The sequence below is a fragment of the Meriones unguiculatus genome, chromosome 1 (assembly GCF_030254825.1).
Source record: "Meriones unguiculatus strain TT.TT164.6M chromosome 1, Bangor_MerUng_6.1, whole genome shotgun sequence".
Classification (NCBI taxonomy): domain Eukaryota; kingdom Metazoa; phylum Chordata; class Mammalia; order Rodentia; family Muridae; genus Meriones; species Meriones unguiculatus.
The window spans coordinates 70,791,199-70,811,022 of NC_083349.1; the positions used below are offsets into that span (position 1 = coordinate 70,791,199).

Here is a 19,824-nt window from a genome sequence, read left to right on the forward strand (position 1 = left end):
ACTGTTTCTGCACTCGGGGAAATACTCTTTAGATTAAATGGCAGCTGAGTTCATTGATGGGAAACTTCATTTTTCTGCCCAAGTCTAAGGCTCAGCTCTCTCCAGCTTTGTCCTAACAGTGCTTCTGCTTTAATGCACGTCCTCTGGTCTTCTAGCTTCCAATTTTCAAGTCTGGCAGTGCGGTGGTAGATGGCCCCTTCCCTAAAGAGAAACAGAGAGTGCCCAAAGTGCCGAAGTCTGCCCCCCACATTAGCCTCCCCGCTGTGACCGTGCATCCTGGCCAGACCCTGCAGCTCAAGCTCAAGCTGGACCTTCCATCAGGGGCAAAGCTGAGCGAAGATGTACCCAGCTGCTGGTTTGTAGCAGCTGAAGGTATGTGCATAGTGCTAAGACTAATTAGGAAACTTCTCCTCTTTAGACTGGTGCTTTCTGTCTGTTAAGTATTTTACTGAGGGTTTGGGCAAGAGTTGAAGGAAGTGATAGGCAAACACATGAATGCAGCTCTAACCCACTTAGATAGTTCTCTCTTGGCCTTTCGTCTTCCCTCTTCCCTTCCATTAAAATGTTGTGGCCTGTGAGACCCCTGGCAGCTGTGTGCATCGTAGGCCCTGGGAATTAGACTTGCTTGCATGTCTGCCACATTCTACCTTCTTCATTTTGTCCCCAAAAAGGACCACTTAAAGCCTCACCTGTGATCCCAGCACTCAGGAGACTGAGGTAGGAGGATCAGGAGTTTGAGGGTAGTGAGCTACATAGTGATTTCCAGGCCAGCTGGGTTACAGAGCAAGAGCCTGCCAAAAAAAACCAAAAATCAAATAAATAAATAAATAAATGAATAAATGAATAAGGGTCCGATGAGAAATAAAGAGGAGCTTCTTTATTTAATATCTTTACTGTAGTCTTCCTTCTCAGCCCCTGTGTATATAAGTCCTCCTTTCAGAGTGGACGGTGAGGAGTCAGTGCTGCTGGACGTTAGACTATGGGAACACAGCGGATAGCAGGTCTAAGGTGAAGCTCTGGCTCCAGAGCTCTCTCGCAGGACTTGCTGTCTCAGATGAGCTTCCTCTGTCCGAGTCTCCCACGCTCTTTCACACGTTCTCACTCAATCTTCATTTCCTCAGTTCCTCCTCTCTCATGCCCTCTCACACACTTGTTCTCAACACAGAAGCGGCTGGTGTGCAGCCTCAGTGAGATGTCAGGACCACGAGGATGCAGCAGGTAGACAGCTGCTCCGAGTGTGAGCTCACTGAGCCTGTGCAGACCCCTCACCTCCTTCCTGGCCCAGGAGGTCCTAGAGGAAGTTGAGCTATTCTGCTCGTGTCTGTGCCTATGGCAGCAAGCCCATAGTAGGGGATCGCATATTTAACTTCTCTCTCTGTAAAGGCTACTATGTTCTTTTTTAAAAATAAGATTTTGACAATTTACCTTTTTAACACTGCGTTCTTAAACATCCAGATTATTGAATGCTGAGTCATTGCCCTGTAAGGTGAAGATGATGTTAAAGTGAAGGAGTCAGATACTGAGATATTTCATTATTTGTGTAAAATATTGGCTCTGTTTTTACTATATAGGACAAATAAGCTTTTATACAAGAATCCAAGTAATTCAAAGATGCTGAAAGTATTACAGGGCCCATGTCTACACTTAGGGATAGAAGAAGCTTTCTCTTTGGGGCTAGTTCTTTAGAAATAGTTAAAGTGGTTAGCATTTGTGAATGTTTTAAAGACATGGGCATCTCGTGTCTTCATAAGCCATAATTGTGATATATGTGAAAAGTACACAAAGAAATGGTTGATGTCCTATTTCTAGATTTGAATGTTAAAATAACAGTTTGTTGTTGTCTTGTCTGGACTTCGAAATCACTGCTGAATTGTGTGGACACTTGTATCCACTAAAGCTCATTTTGTAGTTTTTAGACGTATCCCTGAAGATTGTTTTCCCTTTGGTTAAAAATTATCTACTGCCTCGTGGTTCCTCTGCTTATTAATAAGCAATAGCCCTTACTTTGAGCTGGGTGTGACAGAGCTAAAGAGTCATCCCTTCAGTTGTCAGCTTCATTTCAGTAGAAACCAGGTTGTGGTGTGTTTTATAGATCTCACAGAAGGGAGGACCCTCACTGACGAAACAGGAGCCGTCAGTCTGACCTCATGGCAGAGCGAAATGCCTGCCACTCAGACTCGAAGTAAACACTTGATGGTTGGGGGCAGCTTTTCTTAGAATTTTCTTGGATTTCTTTCAAATACATGTATGTATATTATGCATGTGCGTGTGTCCACATGTGTGAGCACACATGTATGTGTAGGTGTGTGTGTACGTGTTTGTGTGTTCATGTGGCTAATGTCATGTGTCTTCTTTGATCTTGCTCCCCCTGAAATATTGAGGAAGGGTCTCACCAACCCCGAGCTCACTGTTCTGAATAGGCTGACTGGCCAGTCTGCTGCGGGCATGCCCTGTCCCCATCTCCCGTGCTCTGGGGTTACAGGTGCTTGTCACATGCTCCCAGCGTCTGTGGGTCCTAGGGATCTGAACTTTGGCTGTCACACTTGGGCGGCAAGCACTCTGCCCAGAGCCATGCCCCAGCTTCCTGGGTTTTTACAATCTTAATAATATTCTCTCCTTTTTCTAGGCAATGAGTGGCTTCTTCAAGACCAGAACCCATCTGGAGACATAGAGAATCTTTCCCATCAGCCAACAATTTCCTTGCAGATTCCTGCCGATTGCGTGTCACTCGAAGCTGTGGTGTCTGTCGGAGTGTTTTTGTATTACTGCAGTGCAGACAGCAGTGCCTGTATGATGAAGGCTATCTTATTCAGGCAGCCTCTGCAGATAAGCAGTGCCCAGCCAGGCTCTGCAGCTTCTGTGGAGCTCACACACGTATTCTAGAAGCCGGCCAGCAGCCCTGTCCATCCTGCCATCGTCTAGGGAAAAAGCATAGAAACCATTGCTCAGTTGTAACAACTGATACCAAAATAAAATTGTGCTCCTTATTAACATTCCATTCTAAATAAATGTCTTCATTTTAGCTGTGTGCTAGCCAAGTCCTCAACTGTCATTTAAACCACAGTGCTGTGAGCTGTACTGCTATTTGGCATAAGGCTGCAGTCCCTGCAGTACTACAGAATATACTCATAATGCCAGCTACTTAAATAGCCTCTTCAGTGTTTCTCAGCAGCAGCCTATCTCATGTGTAAGTGTCACAGTAACTTCAGGCAGGCCTGAGCTGTACACCTGGCGCTGAGGTCTGGTCAGAGCCAGGGCAGAAGGTATTCATTCAGGGGAAGCTTAGAGTACACAAGTAGGTACTGACCATCTCCTCTGTGGTTTTTATCACTTGAGATATTTTTAAAAGAGAGTTTTAATCTATTTTTATTAAAAATTATTTGTTTTAACATTCTGTTATTAATGCCTTATAACTTTATATGAAAATAAAAAGAAATAGAGAATTTCTAAGGGCGTGCAGACCTACTCTTAACTGTTTTTAATGAACATAATTCATAGCAGGCCATGCCTTGATCCCCAGAGCCATATTGGCCCCTGGGGCGGGTGTCAGGCTGTGTTGCTGCGTGTATGTGTGTCTCTGTGTGTGTGTGTGTGTGTAGTAATGGTTGAGCTTGATAAAAATGAGCATTATGTTGTTTTGGAAATTTACATTGCACTTTTAAGAGTTAAATACGGATTTGTTGGGTCTGGGATTTTATTGTTTTATTTTTACTATTATAAATAGTTCCCTATTTAGAACTTAAATTGTCATTAATTCTGGTATTTTTAAAAAATCATATGTAAGCCTTCAAATTGCTGTTTTCAATGTAAAATGTTTTAATGTGATTGGCAGGTAAAGTTATTTTAAAATACTCCATTTAGAATGTGAGGCTGAACCACAGCGGTTTACTCACACTGCTCTGGTATTTGTTTTCTTGAACCCCGTAAGAAAGAGCATTGAAAGGGATATTGGGAGGCCTGGTTTTCATTGTGACTCTAGTTATCATAGCTTCTCGTCATAACTGTGTAAAAGCCTGTCTTTCAGGGACTAAAATTTGTTTCTGAGTCTGAAACTGACTTGACATTTACTCAGATTACAAGATTTCAGAAGCATCGGCTGAGCTCCACCTATAAATTAACTGAGTGTCTGTAAGAGTCTAGCATAGCCTGCCTCCCCTCCTGCAAAAGTCCTAGATGGAAGTGTAATCATTCAAGTATCACTCTACTTATTTATTGGTTGATTTATGAAGTAGTTTTTGATAGGAAATATTTGCTTGTTTTATTATTGAGTTAGCTAAAAAGAAATCTCTAACATGAGAATGTATAGATCATGACTTTAATTAGTAACTTTCAAAAGCTTTAAGAGAAATGGAAATGTAAACAGAAAGGGATCGTGTTTAGAGTTACACATAGTTATCCCAGAAACCTTTGCTTCCCGGAGCAGCCAAAGCGAAGGCTCTGTGACTCCAGTCTGGCTGATGTTCTGTGGGGAAGGTACCTTCCAGGCATTGCAGCCACATTTGATTTGCTCTATTCCTCATTTCCAGTTGCACAGGATGAGACTATTTCAGCTCAGCCATTCCTTGTTTGAGGACATAAACAGTATCACTCTCTGCAGCAGTTTAACTAGTGTAGAAATAATGGTAACTTAGTTTTCACACTAAAAGCACAAGTATGTATTCAGTAGTTTTATGTACCTTAAAAATCACATAAGTACTCTTTGGGACCCCTTTGCTTCCCGTTTGTTTGGGTAGAATCTTCATTGGTCTTCGGTGACTCAGTAGATCTTCACAGTCTGACTGCTCACTCCCCTGCCTGTCATGCTGCTGTTAGACTAGAGTGTCATTGCTAATGGATTAGTGTGGATTGAGAATACGCACACTGAGTAGTGTGCATTGCTTCCTAGATTCATGAGTGACAGAAGTGTCTGACAAAAGGACACCCTGGAAAGTTTAGTTTAGAAACATCTGGATCTGCAGCTGCCTTCTGTTTCCGCTAAGAGCTTGTTAATTGCTTTATGGCCTGTCCACTTCGGGGCTTATACCAAGAAGATAAGTTATTTTGGTCTATGTTTTACAATGTTGGAAATTTGGGGAGCATAAAGAACATGTGTAACTGTGATGTTTCCACACACGCAGAGTTGACTGTTTTGTCAATCAGTTGTGACGCATCAGCTGAGCTGTTGCCTCTGGCATGATGTTACAGACCAGTCACCAAAGATGACTCGGTTGGAGGATGTGTCTTTGCTATGCGCAGAGGCTCTAGGTTCGGTCCTCAGCCAAAAACAAAGTCATCAAAAGCTCAGTTTTGTCGTGCACATGGCAGGAGAACACATGTAGGGGCTGTGTCGCTGATCCATGCCTAGAGCAGACTCCTGCTGTTTCTACTTCTCTGTGTCTTTCAGCAATCAGCACTTTAGGAAGAAATCTAACGTTGTTAAAGCTAAGCTAATCTGAATTGTCAGCACTAGTGTAGTAGCTTTTCTAAAGCTACTTCCGTCACCAAAGATGGGGACATGTTTTAGAGGACATTTGCCCACTTCCTTTAAAGTGTGAGCTGATAGGGACAGGGATGGTTGTGCTTCTGTTGTGTAGCACAGTGGAGTGGCGTGAGTGTGCACTGTGTGGCTGGCCTAAGCCTGTAAAGCAGGGCTGCTGGGCTGCCTCCTGGGCTTGCTGCCAGGATTCAGTGACACGTACATGCGGCGTTTAGCACGGAGTAATTTATGAACTGCTACTTATCAGTTTAGTTACTAATAGTGACAATAATTTATGGCCACAGACACATGCTTGACATTTTCTTCACAACTCCAGTTTCTACAGCAAAATATTTCTCCACCATTTGACATGTTAGTAGTTCCAACAGAACCTGGGCTCAAGAGTTCTTTATGGTGGAGCGTATTAGTGTCTCATAGACAATATTGTTTATGAAGAAGCATCTCTGTACTGTATTGAAGCATTTAAAATGACCTCCTGGAGCTGGAACCGTAGCTGAACACCACACGCGCTCTTGGGACTTGCACAGAGTTCCCCAGTTGTAGCCTGAGCACCCCGGGCTGTGCTCCTCTCACCTGGATCCTGTTCTCCAGGACCTTCAGAGTGCTTTCACGTGTGTTGCCTGGAGTGGGCTTCGGAACAGTGTTGTAGACTAGGTAGCTGTGTGTGTGCCAGAGAAGAAAGCTGCTTTGGCATGTTGTAGCTGTCGGAGGTCAGGAAGCTCCTAGGCTAGTGCCCGGTGCCTAGGCAGGACCTAGTGCACAGGACGCTGGGTCTCCTCTACTGACTCAGCCGTGGCTAGGGAGCAGTATGCTAGACTGAGGCTCTCCTGCAAGAGGCGGATGGGGAGTCACTGAAGGAGGGGCGTGTCTGTGGCTCCCCCTCGGGCTTCCAGACGGCAGAAGGGTGCTCACCACCTGCCGGTACTTTCCCACATGCTTGGTGTGTGGGGAGCACACCTAACCCTCCCAGCAGCCTTCCTTCTTGAAGCCAGGGCTTAGGCACTTACCCCAGCAGTCAAGGCCATGCCCTAAGACAGTGCCAGCCTGCACAGCTGTCTGCTCCACTGCCTTCGGATTGTCTGTCAGACTTGCGTAGTTTGGCACCTTTATGTAGTAACTTATCAATCCAGAGAATTCCAGGCGCCCTAGGAATGATTGTTTTTGAAATGCAAATAAAGCCATTTAACTTACTCAACATTTCATAGATTCTTATCACCTGGGCCTTGGAATGGTATATAGTTTCCCCAGAAGATTGTCTGTGCCCATAATTTCAGCCATTAGCCACAGTTTTTCTTGGCTGCTGTATGTACTGAAATCCTGGTTAGTTCCAGTGGGACTGTCCCGGTGGCCTTGTCGTAAAGAGCAGGGCAGGTACAGACCTTGAGAAGTCCACTCATATTTGAGACACTGTTTTGTGAGCAGTGAGGTGTAGAATGAAAAGTCTTCTGCCTGTCTGCAGCCTTGGTGGTTTGCTGTGCAGGCTCCTCTAAAGCCTCAGAAGTCGATGTGAGGTCAGCTTGGCATTGTGCAGCAAAGTGTGTTCCAGTGGTGGTGCACAGTAAAGGCCAGCCCAGTGCAGAGGGGCTGTCCGTTGACAAGGAGCTTGGTAGTGAGGTCCTGCTGTGTGGTGCAATGGGGAACGCACACTCTGCCTGTGTCAGAAATGCCGTTCCTGGCATCCATGCGAAACCTGTCAGATCTTACCAAAGCAGTCGACCTTAGGCCTCAGTGCTAACCAGCATGCTGCTTTTCTACCTGTGCCGCAGAGCGCACCTGAAGATTTCGCACTGCCCGAGTCTCTGTTTCACCCTGGCCTAATCATGTTGGCTTTTCTCCCCTTTCTTTGTAATAGGCTAATGGAAAGAATGGTCACAAAAGTTAGAGGCTTGTTAAGAGGACCATGTGGCATTCTAATAAGCCTTGTCTCCTGCATGTGCTGACTGTGTAGACTGGTGCCTCTTCTCTTGGGTGGCCACTGTGAGCTCACAGGCTGGGAGGAATAGGACTCAGCCCTGCCTGCAGGCTTTGCTGGGATAGCCTTTGCCTTAGTGTGCTACTTTGGTTTAATCATTGCCAGGGGTTATAGTGCAAGAGCTAAACCCTCAGATACTGTGGAGTATGTGCCTAGGCGTAGTTACTCATTGCTTGGTGTGTCCTTTCCTCCCTTGCATGTCACTCCAATGTGCCTTTGGACATCCTGCTATTGGCAGCCTCCAGACCCAAAGGAAAGTAGTGCAAGCACTTTCCAATACACTTCTTCCTGGGTCCACATGAGCCTTAGGCTAGAAATGAACACTAAACCCAAAGCTCTCCATCAGAAGTATTCTGTGGCTGTCCTGGCTAAGAAGTGGACCTGGGCAAAAGAGCTTCTTTTAATACTAACTCTGAAACTGTAACTCTTAGGGCACTTGGTCTCAGCTTTGCACTTGAAATAAAACTAAGGGGAGGTCAAGATCAATGCTGAGATCCCCTCACCCCTCAGAGAGGGTCTCTCTGTGTAGCCTTGGCTGTCCTGGCTTTGTAAACCGGGTTGAACTCACAGCAATCCCACCTGCCTCTGCCTCTCTGAGTGCTGGGATCAAAGGGGTGTGTCACCACGCCCAGTTAAAAAGAAATATTATTATTCTGTACCTAGTTTCATGAGAAAACATTTTGAGATAAGAAGGATGAAACAATCAGTCAATTATACTGATAGGGGTAAAAATACTCAAGTTCCTAATATAGCCACTGAGCTATCTTCTATTTTTAGTTAGTTGTCTTTATTTTTAATTCCACCAGAAACATAAAGTAGTTTTGTTTGCATAGCGTTGGGATATATTGTTGATGCATAACTGTGCTGTCATCATTGTAATTTACCTACAGAAAATAAGGCAGAGCCCCTCTCAGCACCTTGCCGTCCGCCCTGAGAGGCAGCTGTGGTTTCTGTAGAGCCTTTGCTGAGGAGCCGGGGTTCCACAGAGCCTGGCGTGGGAGTGCTGGTGCAGAGGTTGTTTCTCTGAAGTTCCTAGAAAGTGCTCAGTTTCCAAAGGCCGGTGACAGGACCCTCTGTGACTTTACACGAGCTGCTCTGCTTTGAAGTTAAGCGTCCTAACTGCACATGCCTGACAGTGTGGTCTTACATCCCTCTGTCATTAATTACTTCATGCCTGCTAGATAATCATGATTTCCATCTGTCACTCCTCCAACAGTTCATAGGTGTGTCACGTTAGAGACTCTTCCAATCATGTATGGATACATTTTGTAATTTAATTTGTGAGCCCAGAGATGGTCTGCTGTGATGACTTCATGCCTCAGCAGTGTAGTGAAAATCCAGTATACAAGTTTAGATGCTGATATTTGTAGACATGGCTTAGTCCTGAGAGAATTCACTTGCTATGCATTTTAAGTGTTTGATGTGGGTGGAATAATATGTTTTTACACAACTGTGTGTTTCACATTTATTTCTAGAGCAAACTCCTCATTGGCTTTTTCAGGTGTGGTGTTGGGTGACAGGACCATGGTGGCCTTTCCAGCTCCAGAGAAGTGGGGAACCTCGGGTCTCGGGAGCACAAGTGTGCTTCTACTGTACATGAAAACCTAAACCTCTTCCAAAGCTCTGTACTTGTTTTTGATGAAACAGATTAAATATTTTCTCTCCAAAGCTGTGTTTCTGTCCTTAATATGCTGTGTGTTTTAAGTATGTCGCTAATTTTACTTCTTCGAAACATGTAAACTGGGGCTGGAGAAACAGCTTAGTGGGTAAAGCTTGGAGTTTGGGCCTCCACACCCACATAACAACTGAGCGTGTGTGGATGACAGGAAATCAGCTCCTCTCTTTGAGTTCTTAGTCTCCTTAATCCAAGAATGTATGAACGGCCTCAAACGGAAGCAGAGGGACATTTTCATTAGAGTTTAAAAGACAAACCCAGGCAGGCAAGCTGGGAATCTCAGCAGCTACATGGGGGGATCATTGAGGCTTGCCTGGAGGGCAGATGTGCTCATGCCGGGGCGGGGGGGGGAGGCAAGCCCCAAATGTTGGGGGAAGGGTTGAGAAGCATACTTGGAAAGGAGAAGGAAAGGAGAAGTTGGCCTTTTGTAGGTAATTTTTAAAAAGCAAGCTGACTTTGGACCTTTGTGTGGCTGTGGCTCAGAAGCTGCTGCAGGAATCCTGGGAAGGAAAAGGCACAGCATCTCACTGAAGCGCTAATTACTCTGTCCATCTCCTTACCATGGCTTAAGGTGAGCCCCTTCCAGGGACAGTCCCTTAAAATGGTTGCGCCCACCCCACCTGGAATGGGAGATTCCACTCAGTCCAAGAGTTCATTCTCTTAACTAGGACTTTTGTTGACTCTTAATATGGTGGCCTGCCTGTAATCCCAGAGGAAGAGATAGGGGATCCAGTGGGCAAGCAGCTGGCTAGAGCAACTGAATTGGGGTGCTCTAGGTTAAGGGAGAGACCCTGCCTCAGTAAGTACTGTGGATATCTTAGTGATCTCTTGCTGTGAAGAGAATTCATGAGCTCAGCCCTGAGTGGGGCTGGCTCAGTTTCAGAGGTTTGGTCCATTGTCATCATCGCGGGAAGCGTGGTGGGATGCAGGCAGACATGGTGCTGGGGAAGGAGCTGCGAGCTCTACATCCCGATCCACAGGCAGCAGGAAGAGACACTGAGCCTGGCTTGGGCATTTGGAACTTGAGCTCCCACTCCCAGTAACACTGCTCAACAAATCCTCACCTCCTCATCCTCCTCTAGTGGCGCTCCCTGATGACTAAGCATTCAAATAGACGCGCCTGTGGGGGCCTTCTTACCCAGACCACCACATCAGGCATCGTCTCTGCCTGCCACATACATGTAGAAAAAGAAGAAACCTTAAGACATGGTTTAATGAACCTTGGAGAGTATAAAGAAGACAAGTTGTTTTTTTTTAACTAAAACTATTATTTATTCTCATTTTCTGTATGAGTGTTATGCCTACATGTATACTTTACATTCAGTGCCTACAAAAGGCCACAAGGTCCCTGGTCCCCTGCAATTGCACAAAGAAATGAAAACTTGAAACCTGAAAGAGACCTAGAGTTAATATTGTAAAATATGTGAAACTTACCAATTATAAATAAAAACATAGCAGCTGGAAAGTTATCAGGACGTCAGCATGTGACCGCTGGGGATTTGCCTTAGTGAAGTGCCACTCCCTTCTGAATCAGGATGTATCTGCTTATAACAAACGTGGAACCTGGCACGTGGGCCTGTCGCGGCCCAGCAGCTGCATGTGAGCAGTGAGTGCTCCATTTCCACACGAGTCTGTGGGCCAGTGCCCGGGCCGTGCACCCAGAGGTCCCGTCAGTACATGAGAACTGGTGGGTCCTCACAGTCTCCAACCCTGTCCTGTCAGAATTGAATTCTTGACCTTCAGTCATAAGGTGTCATCTCATTGTGGTGCAGATTTTGTTGCTGTGACCACCAGCAGAACTGGGTTCTGTTCTTTTTGAGGCAGGGTCTGACCTAGAACTCAGTGAACCTGTCTCAGCCAGAATGATACAGTAGAAATTGATTCAGTAGAATGTTTGTGCACGTACACAAAAATATGTTAGCATGTTTAAAAAAACAACAAATGCAAATACTCATCAGTAGTGAAATATTAAGTAAGCAATAGCTCATCCAGTCAACTACAACAGCCATTAAAAACAACTATCAATGTGTGCTTGTAATTCCACTATTCAAACAACATATTTCAGAATACATGTAAATATTCCATTTTCATTTTTAAAAATCAACTGTGCATATTCATAGACAGACGTTGCTTTGCAGTTGCACAAGACTGTGAAAGTGATTGTGTAAGCCAGAAGTCATAGCATACACCAGAATTCCTTGATGGTGGGAGGCCAAGGCAGAAGAACCACAAAATCAGGGCCAGCCTTGGCTGAGTTTAAACAGCACACACATGTCCAGGCAATCTGAACTACAAACCTCCATAATCCATGGGGGCTGCGGCTGCTCCGTGACCGCCTGTCACCAGAGCTTTGCTCTGCAGGGTGTGCTATGCTGGTTAACCACTTCCATCTTTTGACTCAGCATTTTTGTTATCGGTCATGGGTCATTGTCACTATGAAACAGGAAACAGAGCTACATGCTTTGCTGTCTGTGAGCAAAATCAGTCAAAAGAGGGAATGTCCAGTCACTAGCAAAATTTGAGGGAAACACTAGTTTCTGAGCATGGGACACCTATTACACAGTGGTTTGTGGGCAAAGGCAGCAATGGAGTTTGGGACTGAAATTTGGATTGTGTTCTCAGAGACTGTGTCATACCACAGAACCTGAAATTGTGCTTATCGGAATTGTGCAAAGCAAGGTGTGCCTGCAGAGACAGATAGACAAAAGTGAGGAAATACACATGCACACACATAAATGAACATATATATCCGTGCATATATACGTACATAAGCACATATAGATATATGAATAGGTAAACCAGAAAGGTAGTAGGGCTCAGCACACTAAGTGTGAAGCCTCGTGCAGAGGACCTAGTGCTGCCCTGTGTGTTTTGTGTGGCTTTCAGCACAGAGGGAGACGAGAAATGCTGTTTCCCGAAGCACGTGGTTCACCTGTACACCTAGAAAAGAGCCGGAAACAATGGAGGAATGGTGTGAGAGACAACATGAGCAAGTGCTTGCTGCAGGGAGAAACAGCCTCGTGACGGGTGTATGCAGAAAAGGTGAAGTGAGTTTCAACCCACCTCCACCGTAATGCCACAGCCATGTCACAAAAGGGCAGCCCCGAGCCGTTCTCCTTCTGTCTGCAGCAGCCAGCGTCCTGCTTCAACAGCTGGACTTATTTCAGATTGGTGCTGCCTGGAATCTTCTTATGCTTACACAAGAAAAGAGACTAAGAACTGAGAAGGCCCCAAACCCTGCATTTCCTGACAGCGAGGGTCTCCAGCCCATTGTAGTTGGCCCGGGATTCACCGTGCCCCGTGGGAGGTAGCAGCAGCCCACCTCAGGCTCTGCACCACTAGAATGTTGGAACATGTAAGGACAAGCCTGATGAGTGACTTCCCAGAAAGGAGTTGGTTATTTCTGCCTTGAGACTTGGAGATGTTGTTACTGTATTTGTGTTTGTGTGCCATGCGTGTGGGAGCACGTGCATGTCCGTGTGGTTGTGGGGTTTGTGCGCGCACACGGTTGGGGCTTCCTCCAGTGGGAGTGTGAGGTCGGGGGTGACGTGGGATGTCTTCCTTCTCGCTGGGTAGCACTGGCATTGGCTGGTCTAGCTAACCAGCTTGCTCAGGGTAAGCCGTCTCTGCCCGCCAGTGCCGGGGTCAGTACCCCAGGCTCTGTGCTCACACAGGAAGCTCTTCACCCACTGAGCCATCTCCCAAGCCAGGACGCCATTGTTTTAAAAAATCACACCCATTATAAGCCAACTCAGGTATTACTCTTAGAATTTGAATAGGACTCAGAATTAAGTACATTTCGTCTAATCCCAACCTTTAGCTAATTGAGTTTATGTCATGTATAATAGACATGAATATGTGTCAGTAACAAACTTCAGTCAGAAGGACCGTAAGTGAGGCATTCTCTTCTCCCTTTATTTTCTTTATGAATAATCTATAAAAATATTTGAAATGCGTTTATGTACCAAAAACTTTATTCAGGGTAGTTTAAAAGTTTGCTGAAATGAAATGTTAAAAAAAAAAAAAGTGTGTGATTTCCAACATATGATGCCATGACCACAATCCTAACCATTTGTGACCACAATCTTAACCATTTACAAAGAACAGATTGCTCCTTCTTCTGTTTGGGGTTTTGTTTTGTCTTGTCTTTAAACCACGGCACAGGGATGAATCTAGTCCTCAGTCATATTGTGCGCTGGCTGCTTACTGGGTCAGTGGTTAAGAGGAAGCTTGAGCCAATGGGGCCAGAGCAGAGCAGCAAGCACTAACTGTGGTATTTTTTAAGACACCCCTTCAGTAAGCAAAGGGCTTGCTTCCTGTCCGTTCTTAAATCAGCTTAGTAAAACTGAAATGAGAAAGGCCACACAGGGAGTGTCAGCATGACGTTCATGAGCACTTCGAGGGGCCTCAGCTGGAACTTGGCAGGGGTGTCCCAGCGCCACAGAAACAAACAAGGGACTTGAGGGTCGACCGTTGTTCCTCTAGAGTTGAGGTTTTCAGTTGAAGACATCTCCATGACTCGTAAAGCATGCTTCTGTCTTTATGCACACACAAATTACACGCATGCTGTGTGCTTATCTTTACATGTGTGTAAATGTATGTGTGCAGGTACAGATGTGTGTATATATTTGAACAGTTGCAGCTTTTGGTTTCCTGTTTGTCCTTCCAGTCAAATTCAGTCAATCCAAGGGTGTCAGTTTAGTAAGTGGCTGCTATCTAATTAAACTTTGCAAATATCAATTTTAAAGTCACTGAGTTATTTTTAACTTCAGTCTTCAGAGAAGCGAGAAGATAGCATTGCTGAGTGCTGTGTCTGTGGTTGCTCGCCTTAAAACAAAGTCCCTGCTCTGCCAAAAGCAGAGGGGACTCCCTAAAGAAGGCTGAGCTCTGAAATCCTGCCAACATGTGAGGAGCACCCATTTCCCTCGTGGTTTTGACCTGAATTTGAAAAGAATCATCCACTGAATAATTTCTGTGTAAATTGAAATTGTTCTATATTTAGCATTTCATTTGAAATGTCATCACAACCAAACCCCTTATTAGAATATACAAGATGAGAAGAATAAATATTTAGAGTGTACTTTATCTCCCCATCCTGGAAATGGAAACACAATGGCTTGGTCATGCTCAGGAAGCTGACAGGACCTGGAATCCCAAGTGTTGCCAGGGGCCTGGTTGCCATGTTGTGTCTTTAAGTGGCCAACATTAGCCCTGCAGAAAGTCAGGAGGAAAAACAGCTGCTTCTATCTGTTGAACCCCAAGGAAGAGCTGAACAACCCCCACATGGTCAAGAACCTTCTTTGGTTTTCTTGTATCTCAATTTCACTGGCTTTCAGACACTCTGAACGCTTTCGCTGTAGGCTAAGCTTGGCCATGAGTCTGAATTTCTGAAGTTATTTAAGGAATTTCATTAGCAAATGTCTCTCAGATTCTCTTGGAATGAGTGTGAATAAAGAAACTAAGATTCTGCCACTGTGAGGTTAGCCTTAGAAAGATAAGGGCACATCCTGCTTTAAGAGCTAATCTGGAAACTTCTGGGAAGTACAGCCAGCCGTTTAACCCGCCTGCCAGGAGACTATCTCTTGGCTCTAATCCACATGCTTACCCTGTATCAGACGCATTCCGTTGGTTTCTCATTCAGGGAACGTGTTTGCTGGCTCTGAATGACCTTAGTTAGCCATGTGTTTCAGGCTGATCGTTTCAGCACCTGTGATAGGAATTCACCGTGTGCAGGCCCAGGGAGCCGCCAACTGTCCGCAGCTCAAACTGTGAAGCCAAGAGCTAAGCAGGACCTCTTGTAGGAGTCAGTGACGTCGGAAGTAAATGTCGATGGGCCTCCTGAACGAGGCTCAGGGGCTTCGAGGTCCCTCCTCATAGCGATTCAAGAAAACATGCTGGATTTCAGGCCCCAAGTGACTATATCCTGGCAGCCATGACCTTCCTTGATGCACAAGGCTATATTGGACATTCCACTCCAGGTGTGGCTACAAGGGCAGGATTCCCATCCCAGTCCCAAATACAGCGGTAGTCTCCAGGAGGTCCAGACCATCAGCGCCCTCCCCTGCACACGTTTACGGAGGGTAAAACCAAATAAAACCGACAGCATTCCCACATGCTTCTCACCCACACGTGCCATGCCCCTCCCCCAGGATCGTGCCTTATGTGGCATAATCAACCCACGTGACCCTCACCCCAGGCTCACAGTTCACACTCTGGTGCTGTACGTTTAATGCTGTCTACCATTGTGGGAACGCAGAATTTCACTGTCCTAAACCTTCTGTGCTACACCTAGGGATCCTCCTGTTCCCACTAATCCTGCAACCACTGATCTCTATACTGTGTCCATCATCTTGTTTTTTGCTTTTCCAGAATGCTAAACAGTACAGAGCCTTTTTGAATTGGCTTCCTGAACATAGACGCATGCATAAGCTTCCTCCAAGTTTTTCATGGCTTTGGCTCTTACGTAGCTATCCTGTTACCGGGATGTGCCACAGTTTAGCTAGTCCTTCACCTCTCCCGTCATGAAAGTGTTTCCTTGAGACTTGGACTCCATTTTCCAGGTGTGTTCTGTGTGACAGGGACCTCCACCCCCACCAGTGAGGGCTGGACAGAAAAGAGTGCCTGCCCCTTGCCCACACTGGCCATGAGCTTCACTACGGGTTGCTGATCACCTGAGAAGCATGCTGACGTTTCTCCTCCGTGGAGAGCTGGGGGAGGTGCCCCACGTCCCCAGCAGCAGCAGACTGCGGTGGAATCTGCCTCACTGGACTGTGGGAGGAAGGACAGCATAGACTACCTATTAGCTGGATTTCTAAGAACTTCTTAAAGTACAGACATATGAGGCAAGTGGATCTCTGAGTTCAAGTCCAGCCTGGGCTAGCTTGTGAATCCTGGCCAGCCAGGACTGCAGAGCAAGACTCAGTCTCAAAGCAAAGGGGAAAAGAAAATGTGGTTTGGAATGTTTCCCTGTGCTGAGGGTGGTATTGAACCAGCTGAGGCAAGAAGGTTGCAGTGAGTTCAAGGCCAGTCTGCACTACATGGAGTATGTTAGGCCAGCCTAGGCTATATAAGGAACACCCGTCTCAATTAATTAATTAAAAAACAAATAGCATCCAAGAATGTTAGAGCTGTCTCAATACCAACGACTGTTATTACCAGTGGATTTTTTAAAAATTATTTTTTTACTTTACATCCCAATGGTTCCCCCTCTCCTCTTTTTCCCTTACCCCCCCCCCCCATGCAAAGGAGAGCTCCTCCCCCCCCTTTCCTCATATCAACCTTCCCTAACACATCAAGTCACATTAGTATCCTCATCCCCTGAGGCCAGGCAAGACGGGGGGAAGTGATCCAAAAGCAGGCAATAGAGTCTATGTCAGAAATAGCCCTTTCCCTTCCCCCCAACTCACCAGGCACCCCCCATGAAGACCAAGCCACCCATCAGCCACATACGTGCAGGGGACGTAGGTCCAGACTGCGCATGCTCCTTGGATTTTCAAGCACATTCTTTAACGCAATTGTGAGCATTCGTTTTTTTGTGTTAGGTGCTTACGACTTGCGTATAAGAGTTGCAGTTCTACTTCCACTCCAGAGAGAGCTTGGGGCTGTATTAAGTGTTCCGAGTTCACTCATTAATTCTAGCATTTTTGTTAGAGTCTTAGTGTTTTCTATATATAAGATCATATCATCTGCAGAAATTTTTTTACTTCTTTCCAGTTTGGATGCTTTTTATTTCTTTTTCTTGCCTAATTGTCCTGGCTAGGATTCTCCATTCGGTGCTGAATAGAGTTGCTTTTAGAAAAAAAAAAAAAAGTTTTCATTATTGAACATAATGTTAGCTGTAGATATATAAATCATTTGCTATATTGGGATTCATTCCTTCTATACCATATTTGTTGAGCATTTCTATCTTGAAAAGATACTGGTTTTTGTTATATTACCTAGATCTCCATTGACAAATACATGAATATAAAATGTGATGTGTTCCCCTGGCAGAGACGCCTAGTTGGTGGTGGCGTCTTATATCAGCCCCTGACTGAGGGCAGAGCAGACGGCAGTGGTTCTTCATCCTAGCTTGATGCCTGGCTTGGTGGCCAACACCATTTTGTTTTATGTTTTATGTTGGGGGGTGTTAGAAGGGCAAAGGGCAGATATGAGGAGGTAGGGAGATGAGCAGGACTGGGCTGCACATTGTGGAAGTCATGAAGAATCCACAAAAAGTTTGAAAAATAAAATGTGATGTGTTTATACAAGGGAATAGTATTTGACTCACAAAAAAGAAGGAAAAGGAGGAATGTGAAATACGCCAGATGCAGAAAAACAAACACTGTGGTCTTATTATGTAGCAACTAAAATAGTCAAACTCTGGCTTGCCTAGTGTGCAAGGCCCTGGATTTGATTTTTAGTACCAAGAAAAGGAGGAGGAAGGGGAGAAGGAGGGGGAAGAGAAAGGGGGGGAAAAGAAGGAGGAGGAGCCATCAGTCTCACAGAAACGTGAGTGGGCTGGTAGATCCCAGCCCACTAGAGGGAGAGGAAGTGACAGTGTTGGTAAGGGCTACAAAATTCCACTAATGTAGCGTGCGCTGATTCTAGAAACTCAATCAATAACATGTTACTACACTATCCATTTGAACTTTGCCAGAGAATAGATTCTAAGTGTTCTTACCGCCAAAACAAAGAACACTGGTCATGTTAATTAGCGTGGCTGTGGTAGATATGCAGTGACTGTGTGTATCACATCGATTGAATGCTGTGACGGCGAGGTGCCACGTTGGCACAGTCTAGAGTCAGCCAGGGTGTGGGTGGGGCAGGAGAGTCTCCCTGGGACTTTCTAGATCATGTTGGCCTGTGGGAATGTCTGTGGGGCTTACCTTGACTGTGTTAACTGTGTTAACTGGGAGGTCGGAGGGTCCCACCTTGGGAGGTACAATTCCCCAGCCAGGGGACCGAGCTTAGGAGTGGAGACGACTGGCAGAGCACCGGCATGCATGCAGAAACTAACTTTTCTCTGACTCTTGATTGTGGAAGTGGTCTGACAAGCCGTATCGGCTTTGCCACTGTGGCCTCCCTCATATGATGGACCAGCAGCCTGCATCACTGAGCTGAAATAAATGCCTTCTGCTCTAGGTTGCTTTTGTCGAGGTATTTTATCATAGCAACAGAAAAAGAAACCTTAAATATACAGAGTAATAAAGATACTTAAGTTCAAAATAAAGTAAAATTTTATTCAACAAAGAACCTTAAGAATGTTTTTCAGATGTTTATGTAGCTAACACATTTATTTACTTTTTCTTATTTTCTGGCAAATTTCCAATGCTATCCAAGCCTGTTCAGGAAATAAGGTTAATTTATTTATCCCTTAGAATCAATATATGGCAACCAGATTAAAGATTAAAACAAGAGAGGTGCAGAGGTGGTGAGGAGATGATCAGGAAGAAGGTAGGAGGAGGCATGAAGGGTTGAATACAACCAAAATACATTTATGAAACTCAGAAAAGTAGTAATTTTTTGAAGATTACAACGATGACATCAGGTAGCATGACTTTACCTGGCCTGAAGGATTGTCAGCTATGGTCCTGGTCTAATCTATGCCTGGGGAGGAACAAACACTTTCTTCTATACCTAATTAATTTGTGGAGAATTTTCATCTTGAAAGCATGTTGAATTTTGTTAACTAACCTGAATGTCCATGGGCAAACACACAGATATATATGGAAACAGCAACAGGGAGAAAGGCCTGCAGGAAACTCAATGTACCCTTCCCAGATCTGTCTGCCTTTTAAAATTCTCATTCCGCCTTGAGGCCTCAAAGAAAGGTATTTCCCTCAATGGTACTTATTGTCCTGAAGGCTGGAGACATCTTTATAGCTCTTGTTTTGGTGGTCCCAGCTGCCATTTGTTTTATGGAAGGAAATCCAACAATGGTGTCCACTTTGGGAAATTCCTGATTTTATTTACACAGACAATGGTAAACACAGGCAGGGCCGGAGTACACTGTTGCCTGGCACAAGCTCAATTTAAAAGCACTCTTGGAGGTTTTCTGTCTCTGTGGAAGCACCAGCCATTTCCTCACAGGCTCACCTAATCCACGAGTAGCAGGGGCCGACTTCAACAGGGGAGTTTTGAAATGTGAATTTGCAGTAGTTACACACACATGGCACTGTGATGTCAGTTGATGTTTTGGTAGGATTCCCAATGAACTCTAGTTTTGCAAGAAAGAAGCAAAAATGATGGACTTACTCCAAGTCCAGCAGATGCTCTGGACTCCCAGTTCATTCAGTCACTGCTGCATAATTATTGTCCTCTTCCCACCCACCCCGAGCTCAGAGAGCTGGACTGTATGGTAAGCAGAACAACAGCCCCTCAAGGATGTCTGCAGCCTGCTGCCCTGGACTTTGTCAGTGTTTGGCAGGTGTGATTAAATACCTTGAGGTGAGGAAATTACCCTAGATCAACAGGGTTCCTTGAAAGAACTGTAGCCACGGGAGCAGAGATAGGAGGGAAGCTGATGCTGGAAGAGTCCACCCAGGGGTGAGAAGCTGGGAAAGATCAGGAGGCCTGTGGCAGGCTCATCGCTGCTGACATCGTGATGTTGGTTCCCTCCGGACCGTTTGGACTTGCAACCTCCATAACTAAGAACACATATGTGTTGTTCTGAGCCTCTGTGTTCATGACCACTTACCACAGCAGCTTGGAAAACTAATA

The 19,824-nt window shown here is 45.3% G+C and overlaps 1 protein-coding gene across 2 annotated transcripts in view; it reads left to right on the forward strand.

The window, feature by feature from the left end:
• Nhlrc2 (NHL repeat containing 2) overlaps nt 1-9,116 on the forward strand; it is a 53,863-nt gene extending 44,747 nt beyond the window's left edge. Inside the window, exons 10-11 of one of the 2 annotated variants that reach the window (XM_021630994.2) lie at nt 156-372; nt 2,627-9,116. In XM_021630994.2, the coding sequence (XP_021486669.1) occupies nt 156-372; nt 2,627-2,883 (474 nt within the window). In that variant the 3' untranslated portion in view covers nt 2,884-9,116. The remainder of the gene's footprint in view (nt 1-155; nt 373-2,626) is intronic. The other variant, XM_060391584.1, reaches the window with a different exon arrangement.
• The last annotated feature ends 10,708 nt before the right edge of the window (nt 9,117-19,824 follow it).